Below are 20,151 nucleotides of genomic sequence, written 5' to 3' on the forward strand. Positions count from 1 at the left end.
TTTTTTGTAATGTGCATACTATGAATATTTAGATTGAAAATTTAAAAACCACATACTTTTGATTTTATTTAATTGAAGGGTGCAATGAATTATAATACAAAAAATAAAATCTTTCATGTTTCATAAACTTGTTGTAGCTGCTTCCAATACCAGCTGCATGGCAATGAAGGCTATGTGCACGGGAGCATTTCAGTTACTGCACGGCTGTGCAACTGCATAGCTTAGAGGGAACAGTGTACACAAGCACATCCCTTAGCAGGTATATAATGTGCTCTCACAGTTGACAGACACGTCATCTTACGTCGACCAAGCCCCAGTATTCAATCCCCTTCCACAGTCCACTAAAAGAGAACGCACAGGAGAAAGTAGCCACCAGCTCAACTTTCAAAGCTATCCGGCTACGCTTCCGATCACAAACTAGAGAAAATCTGCAGATGCTGGAAACCCATGCAACAGACACAAAATGCTGAAGGAACTCAGCAGGCCAGGCAGCATCTATGGAAAATAGTACAGTCGATGTTTTGGGCCAAAACCCTTCGGCAGGACTGGAGGTTTCAGCCCCAAGTGTCAACTGTACTTTTTTCTATAAATGCTGCCTGGCCTGCTGCATTCCTCCAGCATTTTGCATGTGTTGCTTCCATTTCCAATACCAACAGTGACCCAGCCTCCAAAGCCTTCAGAGATAGTACTTTGCTGAGGTTCAGCACCCTCTGTAGGAAATTCCTGTGAACTGCCATTTTAAATGACTGCCCCTCATCTTGTAACTCTGTCCCTCATTCAGGGCTCTCCCACTTGTCATACTCCCTCAGATGATTCAACAAGGTCAATCCATCATTGGAGTGTAAAAGTCACACAACACAGAAATGGCCCCTTTTGTCAAAGAATACAGATAACACCTTTTCTTTTGGATAACCTCTTACCCCAGGAACCAAATCCTTTGGGCTGTTTCCAGTGCTACAGCGTCTTTTCTTAAATAAGGGAAACAAGACTGTTCTGAGAACTCCAACAGTGACCTCAATAGACAGCACAACTGTGCTAACACTTAATTCCTTTTTAAAAACAAGAGAAAATCTGCAGATGCTGGAAATCCAAGTAACACACACAAAATGCAGGAGGAACTCAGCAGATGAAGGGTCTCGGCCCAAAACGTCGACTGTTTACTCTTTTCCATAGATGCTGCCTGGCCTGCTGAGTTTCTCCAGTATTTTGTGTGTGTTGCTAACTACTTTTAAAATTCTGACCCCTGAACAAAAAAGCTAACGTGCCATTTGCCTTCTTAGTTACTCAGTGTACCTATCTGCGAACTTCTTGTGATTCACACAGCAGAACACCTTCATCCCTCTGAATGCCACTCACCTAGTCTGCCTGCACTTTGATAATGAGCTGCCTTTTGATTGCTCTTACCAGAGAGTGCGACCTCACCCTTCCCCACACTGCACTCCCTTTGCCAAGATTTTGTCCAATCACTCAGTCTATCTACATACAGTCCAAGTATCGTCTTGTTCACACTGCCTTCCACCTATCATTGGCAAATCCAGAAACCTGATGCTCTGCCCCTCTACCAGGGCACTGAATACCTGAAGACCAAGAAACACACAGCAAATGCTGGAGGAACTCAGCAGGCCAGGCAGCATCTATGGAAAAAAGTACAGTCGACGTTTCCGTCCGAAACCTTTCAGCAGGTCCCGAAACGTCGACTGTACTTTTTTCCATGGATGCTGAGCTCCTCCAGCACTTTGTGTGTGTTGCTTGGATTTGCAGCATCTGCAGATTTTCTGGTTTGTGATCCGAGGACCAACCACTGATCCTTGGGGCACTCCACTATCTACACCATTAAAGCCTGAAAAAGACCAGTGTCTCCCAGCTATCTTGCTCAATAATGTTAGCACACTTCCCTCAATAGGCTTCACACTTTGCCCTGTGTGAATGAACCCAGGATTCAATTCCCTTTAATATGCACATGCACATTATCCTACAAGGACCGACCCCCTGTATTCAGTGAACTCCCAGAGTCTATGCACACGCTGCCCTGTATGGACTAACCCCCACATTCATCTCCCCCCACCCACACAAAGTGCATGTATACACCAGATTACATCCTCCCCGTCTTCCTTTCCTCCACTCCCAACTCCCAATGACACAGTGACTAAAGCCCCCGTGCCTGCCGTGCAGTCCACAGGGTGTGCCGTACAAGAAACCTCACCTGGGGCATTTACTGATGTGGATCACAGACTTTAACAAACAAACTGGATTCTCTCCGGCTATACCCCAACAAACAATTTATTGATGGTGCCTCCAAGAAGCACTGGAGTGGAATTCCTGCCTCTGAGGCCCAGCTTTCCCACACTGAACATGTTAGTGGTATATTAACGCCAGCCCTGGCAAGACCAACGGGGTCACAGCACGATAGGTGCCATCCACACCCCCCTCACCCATCCGGTTTGCCAACACAACGTACACTCACCCAGCTTGTATGGGCCACACGGGGCAACAACTTTCACTCAAAGTTGGAAGCAAATCAGCACAGCTAGCACCTGAACTTTCTAATTTAACCCTCCCGCTAAACTTTCTGAAAAGGAATACTCAGCTCCAAACCTCATGGATGCAAGGGCTGTCTGAATACCAGGCTAGTCACTTTTACTGAGAGCATGTACTTCTGGGCAAGAACCTCGGGAACACAACACATCCCTGGGTCAGCATTCATCAAACTGTGCGGGCCCCGGAGCCCACAATGTTGTGTCAAAATAAATAAATGAATTAATGCCTAACTAAACTCCTCTCTTCTAGCTACACAATGTTTATATGCAACACTCACAACACGCTGGAGGAACTCAGCAGGTTGGGCAGCATCCGTGGAAACCATCAGTCAACATTTCGGGCCGGAATCCTTCGTCAGGACTGAGGACATCTGCTCCCAGGATGAGGCTTTCCATTCCAGGACATCTCAAATGTCCTCTTTCTTTAAAGATCGTAGTTTCCCTTCTGCCGTCATCAATTATGCCCTCACCCGCATCTCCTCTATTTCCCGCACTTCGGCCCTCACCCCATCCTCCCGTCACCACAACAGGGACAGAGTTCCCCTTGTCCTCACCCATCACCCCACCAGCCTCTGGATCCAGCACATTATCCTCCGCAACTTCCACCACCTTCAACAGGACCCCACCACTAAGCACATCTTTCCCTCTCTACCCCTCTCCGCTTTCCGCAGGGATCGGTCCCTCCATGACTCCCTGGTCCACACGTCCCTCCCCATGGATCTCTCACCTGGCACTTATCCCTGTAAGCGTAAGTACTACACCTGACCCTACACCTCCTCTCTTGCCACCATTCAGGGCCCCAAACAGTCCTTCCAGGTGAGGCAACACTTCACTTGTGAGTCCGTTGGGGTCATCTATTGCATCCGGTGCTCCCGGTGCAGCCTCCTCTACATCGGTGAGACCCGACGCAGATTGGGGGACCGCTTTGTCGAGCACCTCCACTCAATCCACCAGAACAGACAGGATCTCCCAGTAGCCACCCACTTCAACTCTGCTTCTCATTCCCATTCGGATATGTCCATACATGGCCTCCTCTACTGCCATGATGAGGCTAAACTCAGGTTGGAGGAGCAACACCTCATATACCATCTAAGTAGTCTCCAGCCCCTTGGTATGAATATAGAATTCTCCAGCTTCCAGTAATTCCTTCCCCCTCCCTTCCCCTATCCCAATTTCACTCTGCCCCCTCCCCCAGCTGCCTATCACCTCCCTCACGGTTCCGCCTCCTTCTACTACCCATTGTGTTTTCCCCTATTCCTTCTTCACCTTTCCTGCCTATCACCACCCCCACCCCTTTATCTTTCCCCTTACTGGTTTTTCACCTGGAACCTACCAGCCTTCTCCTTCCCACCCTCCCCCCACCTTCTTTATAGGGCCTCTGCCCCTTCCCTCTTCAGTCCTGATGAAGGGTTCCGGCCTGAAACATTGACTGATCGTTTCCACGGATGCTGCCTGACCTGCTGAGTTTCTCCAGTGTGTTGTGAGTGTTGCTTTGACCCCAGCATCAGCAGAGTATGTTGTGTTTACAATGTCTATATCCCTCCATTCCGGGCACATTCATGTGCCTACTTAACAGCCTGTTAAATGCCTCTATTGTATTTGCCCCCACCACCACCCCTGTGAGCTCATCCCAGGCACCCACCGCTCTCTGTGTAAAGAAACTTGCTCCACACACCTCCATTGCACCTACCCCCTTCTCAACAAATGCATGCCCTCTAGTTGTAGACATTTCCACCCTGCCTACCCTATCAGTGCCTCTCACAATCTTATAAACCTCTATCAAGTCAATCCTCAGCCTCCACTACCCAGAGAAAACAACCCTACTCTGTTCAGCCTGTCCTTATAGAGCCAGTGTAATAGTGGGAGGTCTGTAAGCAACCCTTATCACAGATAGACACACCAGTACATGTACTGCTTCTTCGTTCATGCAGAATCAGAAGGGGACAGTTTACTAAAGTGTCTCACATTAATTCAAAGATCTGGTCAATCTCGGGCCGAGGACACAGCTGTGTTATAAATTGCTTGAAGACCGATTCTGTGAAATCTTCAGGATTGATTGTGTCATTCTGCAAGGGAGCAGGTGGGGGGAAAAAGCACATCTTTCAGTAATGATCCATTCATTCATAGCTATGCACAGCCTCCTCTTTCTAAAAAAACTTGCAGAAAGCACAGGAGGCTGGAAAGGGTCTGCAACTCAGTGTCATAATTTCAGAGTGAGGCCTCCTCTTTGGTGTCATCCCATCCTGTCCCCAGCAGCCTTGCCTGAGCTGGAAGTCTGCTTGCCCACTCATCAAGCCCGATCTTTGTTCTGACTATCTACACTTCACCCAGTCAGGAGTCTTTCCTGCCCAGGATATCTCCTGATGAAAGGTTTGTGAAATGTGCTAAGTCATACCTGGGCTGGGGTACAGTGCACAGTATCAGGGCATGAGAGAAAGTAAAGCTGGCTACAGGCACAAAGGCAAACTTGGTGATGGAACATTGCAGTCACAGAGCACAGCGGAAGCACTAGTTTCGGCTTTTAGGTAACATCTGCTACTAAAGGAATCTGCTGCGTTCAACTGTCAGGAGTCAGTAAATTCTCCTGCTGTAATTTTGATCATGTCTGGACATAGAAGAGAACTTTCCCAAATTATCCTTGGTTTTCATCGGGTCACTTTTCTCCTCCAGGGCAGAGAGAGTAATAGTCCGCGGGGCATAAGGTGATCAGTAGTTTTTGTACATTTGGAAGTGTATAAAATTATTAAATGCTAATGAAACAGAAAATGAACAAAGAATGAAATGCTGATGATAAAAGAATAGATCTAAAACATTTAATACAAAACCTAGCTGTCAAGGTGTAATAAAAAGTCTGAAACAGGACCTTTTCCCCAGTCTTAATTGAGACACACAGAGAGGTGTGAGCCAATCTAACAGTTAAAGCAGAAAATAAGCCAAACATTAAGAATTAAACTGGAAATTGAAGAAGTGTGCGTGATGGTAAAGAGGAGATGTCAAACTTGAACCAGAACAGTAAAGCACAGAAACAGGTCCTGTGACCTGCAATGCCTGTGTCAACCATGACACCAGTTTAACCCTAATTCCATCTACCTGCTCCTGATCCACAATCTGTCATCCCCTGACTATTCATAAAGCTGTATATATACTTAAACGTCCATGTTCGTATCTGCTTCCATTGCCTCGCCTGGCAGGATTTTCCAGGAACTTACCCCTGTGTAAAATAAAACTTACCTTGCAAATCCCTTGTTAACATTCCCCCTCTCACCTTAAAAATATGCATTCTAGGAGTTGGTATTTCTGCCTACTTATGTGATCTGTACTGCTCATAATGTTATAAATATCTAAAAGGTCTCCCCTCGCCTCTGAAACTCTAGAGAAAACAATCTAAGTTTGTCCAGCCTCGAAGGTAATTAATATATTTATTTTTAAATTTTATTTATTTAGAGATACAGAACAGAGCAGCCGCACCACCCAGCAACCCACCTATTTAACCCCAGCCTAACCAGGGGACAACTTACAAAGACCAATTAGCCTACTAACTGGCAGTCACGGGGAGAAGGAACAAACTCCTTACAGAGGACACTGGATTTCAACTCCGAACTCTGACACCCTGACCTGTAATAGCATGGCATTAGCTGCTCGCCCTGACCTGTAATAGCATCTCACTAGCTGCTCACCCTGGCCTGTAATAGCACCTCACTAGCCGCACACTCGACCTGTAATAGCATCTTACTAGCCGCTCACCCGACCTGTAATAGCATCTCACCAGCCGCTCACCCTGACCTGTAATAACATCTCACCAGCCGCTCACCCTGGCCTGTAATAGCATCTCACTAGCTGCACACCCTGGCCTGTAATAGCATCTTACTAGCCGCTCACCCTGACCTGTAATAGCATTACTTGGAAAATGTAAGCCGTCTGTTCCTGTAACTTTTAATCAGGACCAGGAACAAAACCACACCCACTCCTCATCCTCATCGAAGCTCGTTCAATCCAGATGTCCTCCTGACATCAGCAGTTCTACCCCTCATCTCCGTCCTGTGTGTCTGTACTCATCATCCCCCTCATCTCAGTCCGGTGTCTGTGTCTCCCCCTGTGCTGACTGTAGTCAGAGGACACCTATCCTCAGACATAGGAGTGGGTGTGATGTTATCTTTCTCACTCTCACGTAGATTGCTGAATCTTTCCTCTTCTCCCTCCTCCAATCAGGTGCCCTTCCAAACCACATCAAGGGGGTTTATTAATACTTTTGAGTACTTGAACCGTCTGACATCAACACCATCTCTTCCAAAGTCTGCCTAGGAATTGACCAGAGGCCACTCACATGCACCGCCCAGCCACCTGTCGGGCCTTTGGAAGTCCAGCTGGCCCAGTTACACATCATGGATGTTGCTGTCAATGGCTCTGCGGCAGCAAACATCATCCCAACTGGTTCCCACTCATGTGCAGTGACTTGGCAAATTTTCTGTTTTTGTTAATGAACGTGTTACTTCCTTCCCAACAGATAAGATGACAACAGAAGATCTTGATTAAGCACAGTGCTGGGATCGCTGGCAAACACCCATTTGTATATCTGACATTTTTTCTATCACTATCAGAGTCATTCTCCTCAGAACTGAACATCTACCTGCTGAACAAAGTCTACTCACGTTTGGATAAGCAGGGCAGCACTGTGAGGGTCATGTTTTTCGATTTCTCGAGTATCTTCAATACCACACACCCCTCATTGCTGGGGGAAAAGCTTTGTTCAATGGAGGTTGACACTTCCATTGTATCCTGGAAGGACTACCTGATGACGGACCACAGTTTGTGCAGCCTCAGAGGTGTGTGTCAAACATGGCTATAAGCAGCACTGCGGCCCCACAGGGAACTGTATTGGTTCCCTTCTTGTTTACCCTGTATACGTTGGACTTTAGATATAACACTGAGTCATGTCATCTGCAGAAATCTGATGACTCAGCAACAGTTGGGTGTGCAAAGGGAGGACAGGGGGATGAATACAGGACCCTGGCCAGAGACCCCTCTAATTCCTGAGGAGACCAAGGTCCTTTGGAGGATGCAGGCCTCTCCTTGACATGTTCTACCAGTCTGTTGTCACCAGTACAATTTCTATGTTGTGGTGTGCTGGGGCAATGGCATCAACATGGGTAATACCAACAGGCTCAATAAACTGATTAGAAAGGCTGGCTCTGTTATAGGAGTAAAATTGGACACAGTGGAGGCTGTGGCAGAACAAAGGACCCTCCGGAAAATCCTGGCAATTCCAAACAATGTTTCTCACCCTCTGCATGCCACCTTGGCTGAACAGAAAAGCACTTTTAGTAACAGACTAAGACATCTGTGCTGCTAAGAGCTCTAAATGAGGTTATTCTTGCCCTCGGCCATTAGACTCCATAACGAGTAAACCTATAACTGGAGAAGTGATGACCCTCTCCTGTAAGACTATTTGTGGCAACTTATTTTTAATTCCTTCTACTCTTCTAATATTTGTATATTTGTGTATCTGTCCACTTGTAGCACTACTGTGAGACTGCAATTTCCTTTGGGATCAATGAAGTATTTATTTATCTATCTATCATTCTGAGTCTTTGCTCCAAGGGAGATTTCTATCAGTCTGATCACACCACTTTGCACTCAAATGTCGGTCCCCATCAGACCCAGAAACAGACCCATATCAGGAGTAGACGACAAGTCAATTGCTCACCTTCTGAGTTGGAAGATTACAGGCACTCAATGCAGCCTCTACCCGCTTCCTGTCAGCTGCGAACATCTGGTAAATACTGCAGATATAGAAGGGAATTCGTGAAAAAAGGAGGCCCTGATGAAAGGCTTTAACCTGAAATATTGACTCTGACCCTCTTCCCATAGATATGTTCAAGTTCAACTTGAAGTCTAATTGTCATTCAACAATTGGGGGAGAAGATGGCGGCGCGACGGCAGCGCGCGCGGCCTCTCCGGTGATGAATATCTGTTATCTGTCAAGTACGGGACTGTGCACAATTCCTGATTTGATGGAGACAGACGTGAGTGCATAGTGGAACATCTGGAAAACTTCTGAAACGTCTGCTTTGCTACCACTGCTACTGTGTGGTAACCAGAATCTCTGGTGCTGTAGGCCTCAAAATCCTCGGCCTTGCGTGTTTCAGCGGACGGGAAGAGGTCAAAGGCGCTCGGGTGGCTGTATCGGAGGGCTGGTCGGAAGCTCGAAGTTTTCAGACGGATGGACTCAGTGTCGGCTGTGGTCGGCTGCTTCCAAGGCATCGGCAAGTTGACGGTGCCTGGAGGTATATGGCAGGGAGTTTCTCCCTTTTGCCGCCTGCTATCGGGGACTCGGAGTTGATCAACTCGGGGACTTTGAGACTATTTTTTTTTACTGTGCCCATGGTCTGTTCTTCTTCAAATTCTGGTATTGCTTTGCACTGCTGTAACTATATGGTATAATTATGTGGTTTTGTCAGTGTTAGTCTTTGGTCTGTCTTGTTTTCTGCGGATATCACACCGGAGAAACATTGTATCATTTCCTAATGCATGTCTGCATTTCTAAATGACAATAAAAGAGGACTGAGTGTTCTCATAATCTAAACCCTAACTGTGAATAAAGCCAAACATTCCTCCAGGGCCAAACTGCACACAGCACACAGCACACAGTACACAGCACACAGCACACAGTACACAGCACACAGCACACAGTACACAGCACACAGTACACATTACACAGCACACCGCACACCACACACCGTACACAGCACACAGCACACAGAGCAACGCACACAGTACACAGTACACAGCACACAGCACACAGCACACAGCACACCACACACGACACACCGTACACAGCACACAGCACACAGCACACAGTACACAACACACAGCACACCGTACACAGCACACAGTACACAGCACAAGACCTACAAGATCAACAAGGACTACAAGATCTTCGCCCGGGCAATGGCCAACCGTCTGGGTTCGGTAATTGGACAGGTGGTCCATCCTGACCAATCTTACACAGTCCCGGGCCGCTCCATCCAGGACAATGTCCACCTAGTACGGGACCTGATCCACTTACTCCAGGAGACTGGGACCCCGGCAGCGTTTCTTTCTCTTGACCAGGAGAAGGCGTTTGACCGGGTGGACCACAGTTTCCTGCTGGGCACCCTGCAGGCTTTTGGGCTCGGACCACACTTTGTGGCCCGAGTTCGGCTCCTGTACTCTGCTGCAGAGTGCCTAGTTAAGATTAACGGATCATTGACAGGACCTATCCACTTCCGAAGAGGAGTGCGTCAAGGGTGCCCCATGTCCAGTCAACTGTATGCGATCTGTGTCGAGCCATTCCTCAGCCTTCTTCGGCGAAGGCTGACAGGTCTGGTTCTGCGCGAACCGGACATGGGGGTCGTCCTCTCGGCCTACGCCGATGATGTACTCCTCATGATGACAGACCCCTGTGACCTGTGGAGGATGCGCGAGTGCCAAGATGTTTTCTCGGCGGCATCCTCCGCCAGGATCAACTGGGCGAAATGTTCCGGACTCTTAGTAGGCCAGTGGCAGGTAGACTCCCTGCCGGAGGAGATGAGAGCTTTTGAGTGGAGCACCAGACGTCTTCTCTATCTGGGAGTCTGCCTGAATCCTTCTGGGGAGACCTGGCTGGCGAACTGGCAGAACCTGGAGACAAAGGTCATGGCCCGGCTAGGGCGCTGGTCAGGCCTTCTCAGGGTGCTTTCCTATCGAGGCAGGGTGGTGGTCATAAACCAGCTGGTGGCCTCCATGTTGTGGTACCGGATGGTCACCTTGGCACCCCCCCCCCGCCCCTTTTGTTGCGAGAATGCAGAGGAAGCTAGTGGACTTCTTCTGGGGAAACAGGAAACACTGGGTCTCTGCAGCGGTTCTGAGTCTCCCAGTAGGAGAGGGCGGACAGTCGCTGGTGTGTGTACGCACACGACTGGCGGCTCTCCGCCTCAGGACTCTGCAGAGATTCCTGTATGCCGAGCACCCTCCCAGGTGGCACGTGTTGGCGACTTTCTTCCTCCGGAGGGGCTGCTGTCTTGCCGAAGATATTCAGCTACCGCCGGCGGGTGTCAGCCGTGCTGCTTTGCAGAGGCTGCCAGGCTTCTATCAGGACCTACTGAGAGTCTGGAACATGGTTGCCTCAGGCCGGGAATCCCCTCCTCTGGCAGAGGGCGGGGTCCTGGCCGACCCTTGCCCTGCCTCAGCGGATGTCGGTGCGGCTCAGGTGTGTGGATCGACTCAAGCTGAACTGCTCGTCGGGCCCAGGCCCCGCAGCCTTACCCGAGAGACGAATCCACACAACTTGAGCCGTCTCTCATTCAGGGATGCAGGCAGGAGGTACCTTTATGGGCTATTGCTCCACACCCTCCACTTCCTAGCCCTTGTCCACCGTCCCGACACGCCATGGCGGTCGGTCTTCCCACCTGGAGGTGAGGGGGGTCCCCAATGGAAGTCCCTTTACAAGGGAGTCCTTCCCATGCACCTCGGGGATCTCGGCTGGAGGGTGCTGCATAAAGTGGTGCCCTGCAATAAGTTCTTTAGTCTGTACACGGATCTCCCAGCCGCGTGTCACTTCTGCGGGTTGGAGGAGACTGTGTACCATATGTACGTGGAGTGTGTGAGGTTGCAGCCTCTTTTCGCGTATTTGCGTGGGCTGCTTCTCGCCTTCTGGTTGCATTTCAGTCCCACCCTATTCATATATGGTCATCCAGTAAGGAGGGGGGCACAGAGGGATGAGGATGTCCTTGTCAACTTGCTCCTGGGGCTGGCGAAAATTGCCATCCGTGGCTCCTGGAAAAGGGTGGCAGGAGGTTCTCTCAGGGCGGACTGCCTGGCTATGTTTAGGGGGTATGTTCGTGCCCGGGTGAACATTGAAAAGGAATACGCACAGTCCACGGCGACCGTAGAGGTGTTCCCGGACCGTTGGGCTCCGCGGGGTGTAAATGCCATCATTGATGAGGATGGCAATATATTGGTTTAAGATGTATTGTCTGTTTGTAGTGTAGTAAATATGTTAGTCACTGGTTTTGTAAATATTGTATAGCACCGACATTTGTAATAAAGAATTTTGTTTAAAAAAAAAGTACACAGCACACAGCACACAGTACACAGTACACAGTACACAGTACACAGTACTCAGTACACAGCACACCGCACACCACACCACACAGTACACAGCACACAGCACACAGTACACAGCACACAGTACACAGTACACAGCACAGAGCGCAACGCACACAGTACACAGTACACAGCACACCGCACACCACACCACACAGTACACAGCACACAGCACACAGTACACAGCACACAGCACACAGTACACAGTACACAGCACACAGTACACAGCACACAGCACACAGTACACAGCACACAGTACACAGCACACAGCACACAGCACACAGTACACAGCACACAGTACACAGTACACAGCACACAGCACAAAGTACACACCACACAGTACACAGTACACAGCACACTGTACACATCACACAACACACAGTACACAGCACACAGTACACAGTACACAGCACACAGCACACAGTACACAGTACACAGTACACGGCACACAGCACAACGCACACATTACACAGTACACAGCACACAATACACAGCACACAGCACACAGTACACACCACACCACACAGCACACAGTACACAGTACACAGTACACAGCACGCAGCACACCACACAGCACACAGCACACCGCACACCGCACACAGTACACAGCGCAATGCACACAGTACACAGTACACAGCACACAGTACACAGTACACAGTACACAGTACACAGCGCGCAGCACACCACACAGCACACAGCACACCGCACAACGCACACAGTACACAGCGCAACGCACACAGTACACAGTACACACCACACAGCGCAACACACACAGCACACAGTACACAGTACACAGCACACAGCACACAGTACACAATACAAAGCACTCAGCACACAGTATGTCCAGACACATGTCTGGAACATGGTTGCCTCAGGCCGGGAATCCCCTCCTCTGACAGAGGGCGGGGTCCTGGCCGACCCTTGCCCTGCCTCAACGGATGTCGGTGCGGCTCAGGTGTGTGGATCGACTCAAGCTAAGCTGCTCGTCGGGCCCAGGCCCTGCAGCCTTACCCGAGAGACGAATCCACACAACTTGAGCCGTCTTTCATCGACACCCACAATCCCATTCAGGGATGCAGGCAGGAGGTACCTTTATGGGCTGCTGCTCCACACCCTCCACTTCCTAGCCCTTGTCCACCGTCCCGACACGCCATGGCGGTCGGTCTTTCCACCTGGAGGTGAGGGGGGTCCCCAGTGGAAGTCCCTTTACAAGGGAGTCCTCCCCATGCACCTCGGGGATCTCGGCTGGAGGGTGCTGCATAAAGCGGTGCCCTGCAATAAGTTCTTTAGTCTGTACACGGATCTCCCAGCCGCGTGTCACTTCTGCGGGTTGGAGGAGACTGTGTACCATATGTACGTGGAGTGTGTGAGGTTGCAGCCTCTTTTCGCGTATTTGCGTGGGCTGCTTCTCGCCTTCTGGTTGCATTTCAGTCCCACCCTATTCATATATGGTCATCCAGTAAGGAGGGGGGCACAGAGGGATGAGGATGTCCTTGTCAACTTGCTCCTGGGGCTGGCGAAAATTGCCATCCGTGGCTCCTGGAAAAGGGTGGCAGGAGGTTCTCCCCGGGCGGACTGCCTGGCTATGTTTAGGGGGTATGTTCGTGCCCGGGTGAACATTGAAAAGGAATACGCACAGTCCACGGCGACCGTAGAGGTGTTCCGGGACCGTTGGGCTCCGCGGGGTGTAAATGCCATCATTGATGAGGATGGCAATATATTGGTTTAAGATGTATTGTCTGTTTGTAGTGTAGTAAATATGTTAGTCACTGGGTTTGTAAATATTGTATAGCACCGACATTTGTAATAAAGAATTTTGTAAAAAAAAAGTACACAGTACAAAGCACTCAGCACACAGTACACAGCACACCGCACACAGTACACCGCACACAGCACACAGTACACAGTATACAGTACACAGCACACAGTACGCAGTACACCGCACACAGCACACAGTACACAGTACACAGCACACAGCACACAGCACACAGCACACAGTACACAGCACACAGTACACAGCACACAGCACACAGTACACAGCACACAGTACACAGTACACAGTACACCGCACACAGCACACAGTACACAGTACACAGTACACAGCACACAGTACACCGCACACAGCACACAGTACACAGTACACAGCACACAGTACACAGCACACAGTACACAGCACACAGCACACAGTACGCAGTACACAGCACACAGCACAAAGTACACACCACACAGTACACAGTACACAGCACACAGTACGCAGTACACTGTACACAGCACACAGTACGCAGTACACTGTACACAGCACACTGTACACATCACACAGCACACAGTACACAGCACACAGTACACAGTACACAGCACACAGCACACAGTACACAGTACACAGTACACGGCACACAGCACAACGCACACATTACACAGTACACAGTACACAGCACACAATACACAGCACACAGTACACACCACACCACACAGCACACAGTACACAGTACACAGCACGCAGCACACCACACAGCACACAGCACACCGCACACCGCACACAGTACACAGCGCAATGCACACAGTACCCAGTACACAGCACACAGTACACAGTACACACCACACAGCACACAGTACACAGTGCACATTACACAGTACACAGCACACAGTACACAGTACACAGTACACAGCGCGCAGCACACCACACAGCACACAGCACACCGCACACCGCACACAGTACACAGTACACAGCGCAACGCACACAGTACACAGTACACACCACACAGCGCAACACACACAGCACACAGTACACAGTACACAGCACACAGCACACAGCACACAGTACACAGTACACACCACACAGCGCAACACACACAGCACACAGTACACAGCACACAGTACACACCACACCACACAGCACACAGTGCAACACACACAGCACACAGTACACAGTGCACATTACACAGTACACAGCACACAGTACACAGTACACAGCACACAGCACACAGTACACAGTACACAGCACACAGCACACAGTACAAAGCACTCAGCACACAGTACACAGCACACGGTACACAGCACACCGCGCACAGTACACCGCACACAGCACACAGTACACAGTATACAGTACACAGCACACAGTACACAGCACACAGTACGCAGTACACCGCACACAGCACACAGTACACAGCACACAGCACACAGCACACAGTACACAGCACACAGTACACAGCACACAGCACACAGTACACAGCACACAGTACACAGTACACAGCATACAGCACACAGTACACAGTACACAGCACACATTACACAGCACACCGCACACCACAGCACACAGTACACAGCACACCACACACCACACAGCACACAGCACACCACACATAGTACACAGTACACAGCACACCACACACAGTACACAGTACACACCACACCACACAGCACACAGCGCAACACACACAGCACACAGTACACAGTGCACATTACACAGTACACAGCACACAGTACACAGTACACAGCACACAGTACACAGTACAAAGCACTCAGCACACAGTACACAGCACACGGTACACAGCACACCGCACACAGTACACCGCACACAGCACACAGTACACAGTATACAGTAAACAGCACACAGTACACAGCACACAGTGCGCAGTACACCGCACACAGCACACAGTACACAGTACACAGCACACAGCACACAGCACACAGCACACAGTACACAGCACACAGTACACAGCACACAGCACACAGTACACAGCACACAGTACACAGCACACAGCACACAGTACACAGTACACAGCACACATTACACAGCACACCGCACACCACACCACACAGTACACAGCACACAGTACACAGCACACCACACACCACACAGCACACAGCACACCACACATAGTACACAGTACACAGCACACAACACACCACACAGCGCAACGCACACAGTACACAGCACACAGTACACAGCTCACAGCATAATGCACACAGTACACCGTACAGAGTAATACATAGCACCGACATTTGTAATAAAGAATTTTGTTACAAAAAGTACACAGCACACAGCACACAGTACACAGCACACAGTACACAGTACACAGTACACAGCACACAGTACACAGCACACAGTACACAGTACACAGCACACAGCACACAGTACACCGCACACAGCACACAGTACACAGTACACAGCACAAAGTACACAGCACACAGTTCACAGTACACAGTACACCGCGCACAGCACACAGTACACAGTACACAGTACACAGCACACAGTACACCGCACACAGCACACAGTACACAGTACACAGCACACAGTACACAGCACACAGTACACAGTACACAGCACACAGTACACAGCACACAGCACACAGCACACAGTACACAGCACACAGTACACAGTACACAGCACACAGCACAAAGTACACACCACACAGTACACAGTACACAGCACACTGTACACATCACACAACACACAGTACACAGCACACAGTACACAGTACACAGCACACAGCACACAGTACACAGTACACAGTACACGGCACACAGCACAACGCACACATTACACAGTACACAGTACACAGCACACTGTACACATCACACAACACACAGTACACAGCACACAGTACACAGTACACAACACACAGCACACCGTACACAGCACACAGTACACAGCACAAGACCTACAAGATCAACAAGGACTACAAGATCTTCGCCCGGGCAATGGCCAACCGTCTGGGTTCGGTAATTGGACAGGTGGTCCATCCTGACCAATCTTACACAGTCCCGGGCCGCTCCATCCAGGACAATGTCCACCTAGTACGGGACCTGATCCACTTACTCCAGGAGACTGGGACCCCGGCAGCGTTTCTTTCTCTTGACCAGGAGAAGGCGTTTGACCGGGTGGACCACAGTTTCCTGCTGGGCACCCTGCAGGCTTTTGGGCTCGGACCACACTTTGTGGCCCGAGTTCGGCTCCTCTGTACTCTGCTGCAGAGTGCCTAGTTAAGATTAACGGATCATTGACAGGACCTATCCACTTCCGAAGAGGAGTGCGTCAAGGGTGCCCCATGTCCAGTCAACTGTATGCGATCTGTGTCGAGCCATTCCTCAGCCTTCTTCGGTGAAGGCTGACAGGTCTGGTTCTGCGCGAACCGGACATGGGGGTCGTCCTCTCGGCCTACGCCGATGATGTACTCCTCATGATGACAGACCCCTGTGACCTGTGGAGGATGCGCGAGTGCCAAGATGTTTTCTCGGCGGCATCCTCCGCCAGGATCAACTGGGCGAAATGTTCCGGACTCTTAGTAGGCCAGTGGCAGGTAGACTCCCTGCCGGAGGAGATGAGAGCTTTTGAGTGGAGCACCAGACGTCTTCTCTATCTGGGAGTCTGCCTGAATCCTTCTGGGGAGACCTGGCTGGCGAACTGGCAGAACCTGGAGACAAAGGTCATGGCCCGGCTAGGGCGCTGGTCAGGCCTTCTCAGGGTGCTTTCCTATCGAGGCAGGGTGGTGGTCATAAACCAGCTGGTGGCCTCCATGTTGTGGTACCGGATGGTCACCTTGGCACCCCCCCCCCCGCCCCTTTTGTTGCGAGAATGCAGAGGAAGCTAGTGGACTTCTTCTGGGGAAACAGGAAACACTGGGTCTCTGCAGCGGTTCTGAGTCTCCCAGTAGGAGAGGGCGGACAGTCGCTGGTGTGTGTACGCACACGACTGGCGGCTCTCCGCCTCAGGACTCTGCAGAGATTCCTGTATGCCGAGCACCCTCCCAGGTGGCACGTGTTGGCGACTTTCTTCCTCCGGAGGGGCTGCTGTCTTGCCGAAGATATTCAGCTACCGCCGGCGGGTGTCAGCCGTGCTGCTTTGCAGAGGCTGCCAGGCTTCTATCAGGACCTACTGAGAGTCTGGAACATGGTTGCCTCAGGCCGGGAATCCCCTCCTCTGGCAGAGGGCGGGGTCCTGGCCGACCCTTGCCCTGCCTCAGCGGATGTCGGTGCGGCTCAGGTGTGTGGATCGACTCAAGCTGAACTGCTCGTCGGGCCCAGGCCCCGCAGCCTTACCCGAGAGACGAATCCACACAACTTGAGCCGTCTCTCATTCAGGGATGCAGGCAGGAGGTACCTTTATGGGCTATTGCTCCACACCCTCCACTTCCTAGCCCTTGTCCACCGTCCCGACACGCCATGGCGGTCGGTCTTCCCACCTGGAGGTGAGGGGGGTCCCCAATGGAAGTCCCTTTACAAGGGAGTCCTTCCCATGCACCTCGGGGATCTCGGCTGGAGGGTGCTGCATAAAGTGGTGCCCTGCAATAAGTTCTTTAGTCTGTACACGGATCTCCCAGCCGCGTGTCACTTCTGCGGGTTGGAGGAGACTGTGTACCATATGTACGTGGAGTGTGTGAGGTTGCAGCCTCTTTTCGCGTATTTGCGTGGGCTGCTTCTCGCCTTCTGGTTGCATTTCAGTCCCACCCTATTCATATATGGTCATCCAGTAAGGAGGGGGGCACAGAGGGATGAGGATGTCCTTGTCAACTTGCTCCTGGGGCTGGCGAAAATTGCCATCCGTGGCTCCTGGAAAAGGGTGGCAGGAGGTTCTCCCCGGGCGGACTGCCTGGCTATGTTTAGGGGGTATGTTCGTGCCCGGGTGAACATTGAAAAGGAATACGCACAGTCCACGGCGACCGTAGAGGTGTTCCGGGACCGTTGGGCTCCGCGGGGTGTAAATGCCATCATTGATGAGGATGGCAATATATTGGTTTAAGATGTATTGTCTGTTTGTAGTGTAGTAAATATGTTAGTCACTGGGTTTGTAAATATTGTATAGCACCGACATTTGTAATAAAGAATTTTGTAAAAAAAAAGTACACAGTACAAAGCACTCAGCACACAGTACACAGCACACCGCACACAGTACACCGCACACAGCACACAGTACACAGTATACAGTACACAGCACACAGTACGCAGTACACCGCACACAGCACACAGTACACAGTACACAGCACACAGCACACAGCACACAGCACACAGTACACAGCACACAGTACACAGCACACAGCACACAGTACACAGCACACAGTACACAGTACACAGTACACCGCACACAGCACACAGTACACAGTACACAGTACACAGCACACAGTACACCGCACACAGCACACAGTACACAGTACACAGCACACAGTACACAGCACACAGTACACAGCACACAGCACACAGTACGCAGTACACAGCACACAGCACAAAGTACACACCACACAGTACACAGTACACAGCACACAGTACGCAGTACACTGTACACAGCACACAGTACGCAGTACACTGTACACAGCACACTGTACACATCACACAGCACACAGTACACAGCACACAGTACACAGCACACAGCACACAGTACACAGTACACAGTACACGGCACACAGCACAACGCACACATTACACAGTACACAGTACACAGCACACAATACACAGCACACAGTACACACCACACCACACAGCACACAGTACACAGTACACAGTACACAGCACGCAGCACACTACACAGCACACAGCACACCGCACACCGCACACAGTACACAGCGCAATGCACACAGTACCCAGTACACAGCACACAGTACACAGTACACACCACACAGCACACAGTACACAGTGCACATTACACAGTACACAGCACACAGTACACAGTACACAGTACACAGCGCGCAGCACACCACACAGCACACAGCACACCGCACACCGCACACAGTACACAGTACACAGCGCAACGCACACAGTACACAGTACACACCACACAGCGCAACACACACAGCACACAGTACACAGTACACAGCACACAGCACACAGTACACAGTACACACCACACAGCGCAACACACACAGCACACAGTACACAGCACACAGTACACACCACACCACACAGCACACAGTGCAACACACACAGCACACAGTACACAGTGCACATTACACAGTACACAGCACACAGTACACAGTACACAGCACACAGCACACAGTACACAGTACACAGCACACAGCACACAGTACAAAGCACTCAGCACACAGTACACAGCACACGGTACACAGCACACCGCGCACAGTACACCGCACACAGCACACAGTACACAGTATACAGTACACAGCACACAGTACACAGCACACAGTACGCAGTACACCGCACACAGCACACAGTACACAGCACACAGCACACAGCACACAGTACACAGCACACAGTACACAGCACACAGCACACAGTACACAGCACACAGTACACAGCACACAGTACACAGTACACAGCACACAGCACACAGTACACAGTACACAGCACACATTACACAGCACACCGCACACCACAGCACACAGTACACAGCACACCACACACCACACAGCACACAGCACACCACACATAGTACACAGTACACAGCACACCACACACAGTACACAGTACACACCACACCACACAGCACACAGCGCAACACACACAGCACACAGTACACAGTGCACATTACACAGTACACAGC

General features: G+C 50.5%; 1 protein-coding gene across 1 annotated transcript in view; it reads right to left on the reverse strand.

Moving 5' to 3' along the window:
• Nucleotides 1-20,151, reverse strand: part of LOC134340389 (1-phosphatidylinositol 4,5-bisphosphate phosphodiesterase beta-2-like) — a 186,493-nt gene that overhangs the window by 125,568 nt on the left and 40,774 nt on the right. Inside the window, exons 7-8 of the mRNA XM_063037964.1 lie at nt 8,242-8,317; nt 4,503-4,603 (exon numbers count right to left, since the gene is read on the reverse strand). Coding sequence (XP_062894034.1) covers nt 4,503-4,603; nt 8,242-8,317 — 177 coding nt within the window. The remainder of the gene's footprint in view (nt 1-4,502; nt 4,604-8,241; nt 8,318-20,151) is intronic.

The sequence above is a fragment of the Mobula hypostoma genome, chromosome 1, assembly GCF_963921235.1.
Source record: "Mobula hypostoma chromosome 1, sMobHyp1.1, whole genome shotgun sequence".
NCBI classification, from domain to species: Eukaryota; Metazoa; Chordata; class Chondrichthyes; order Myliobatiformes; family Myliobatidae; genus Mobula; species Mobula hypostoma.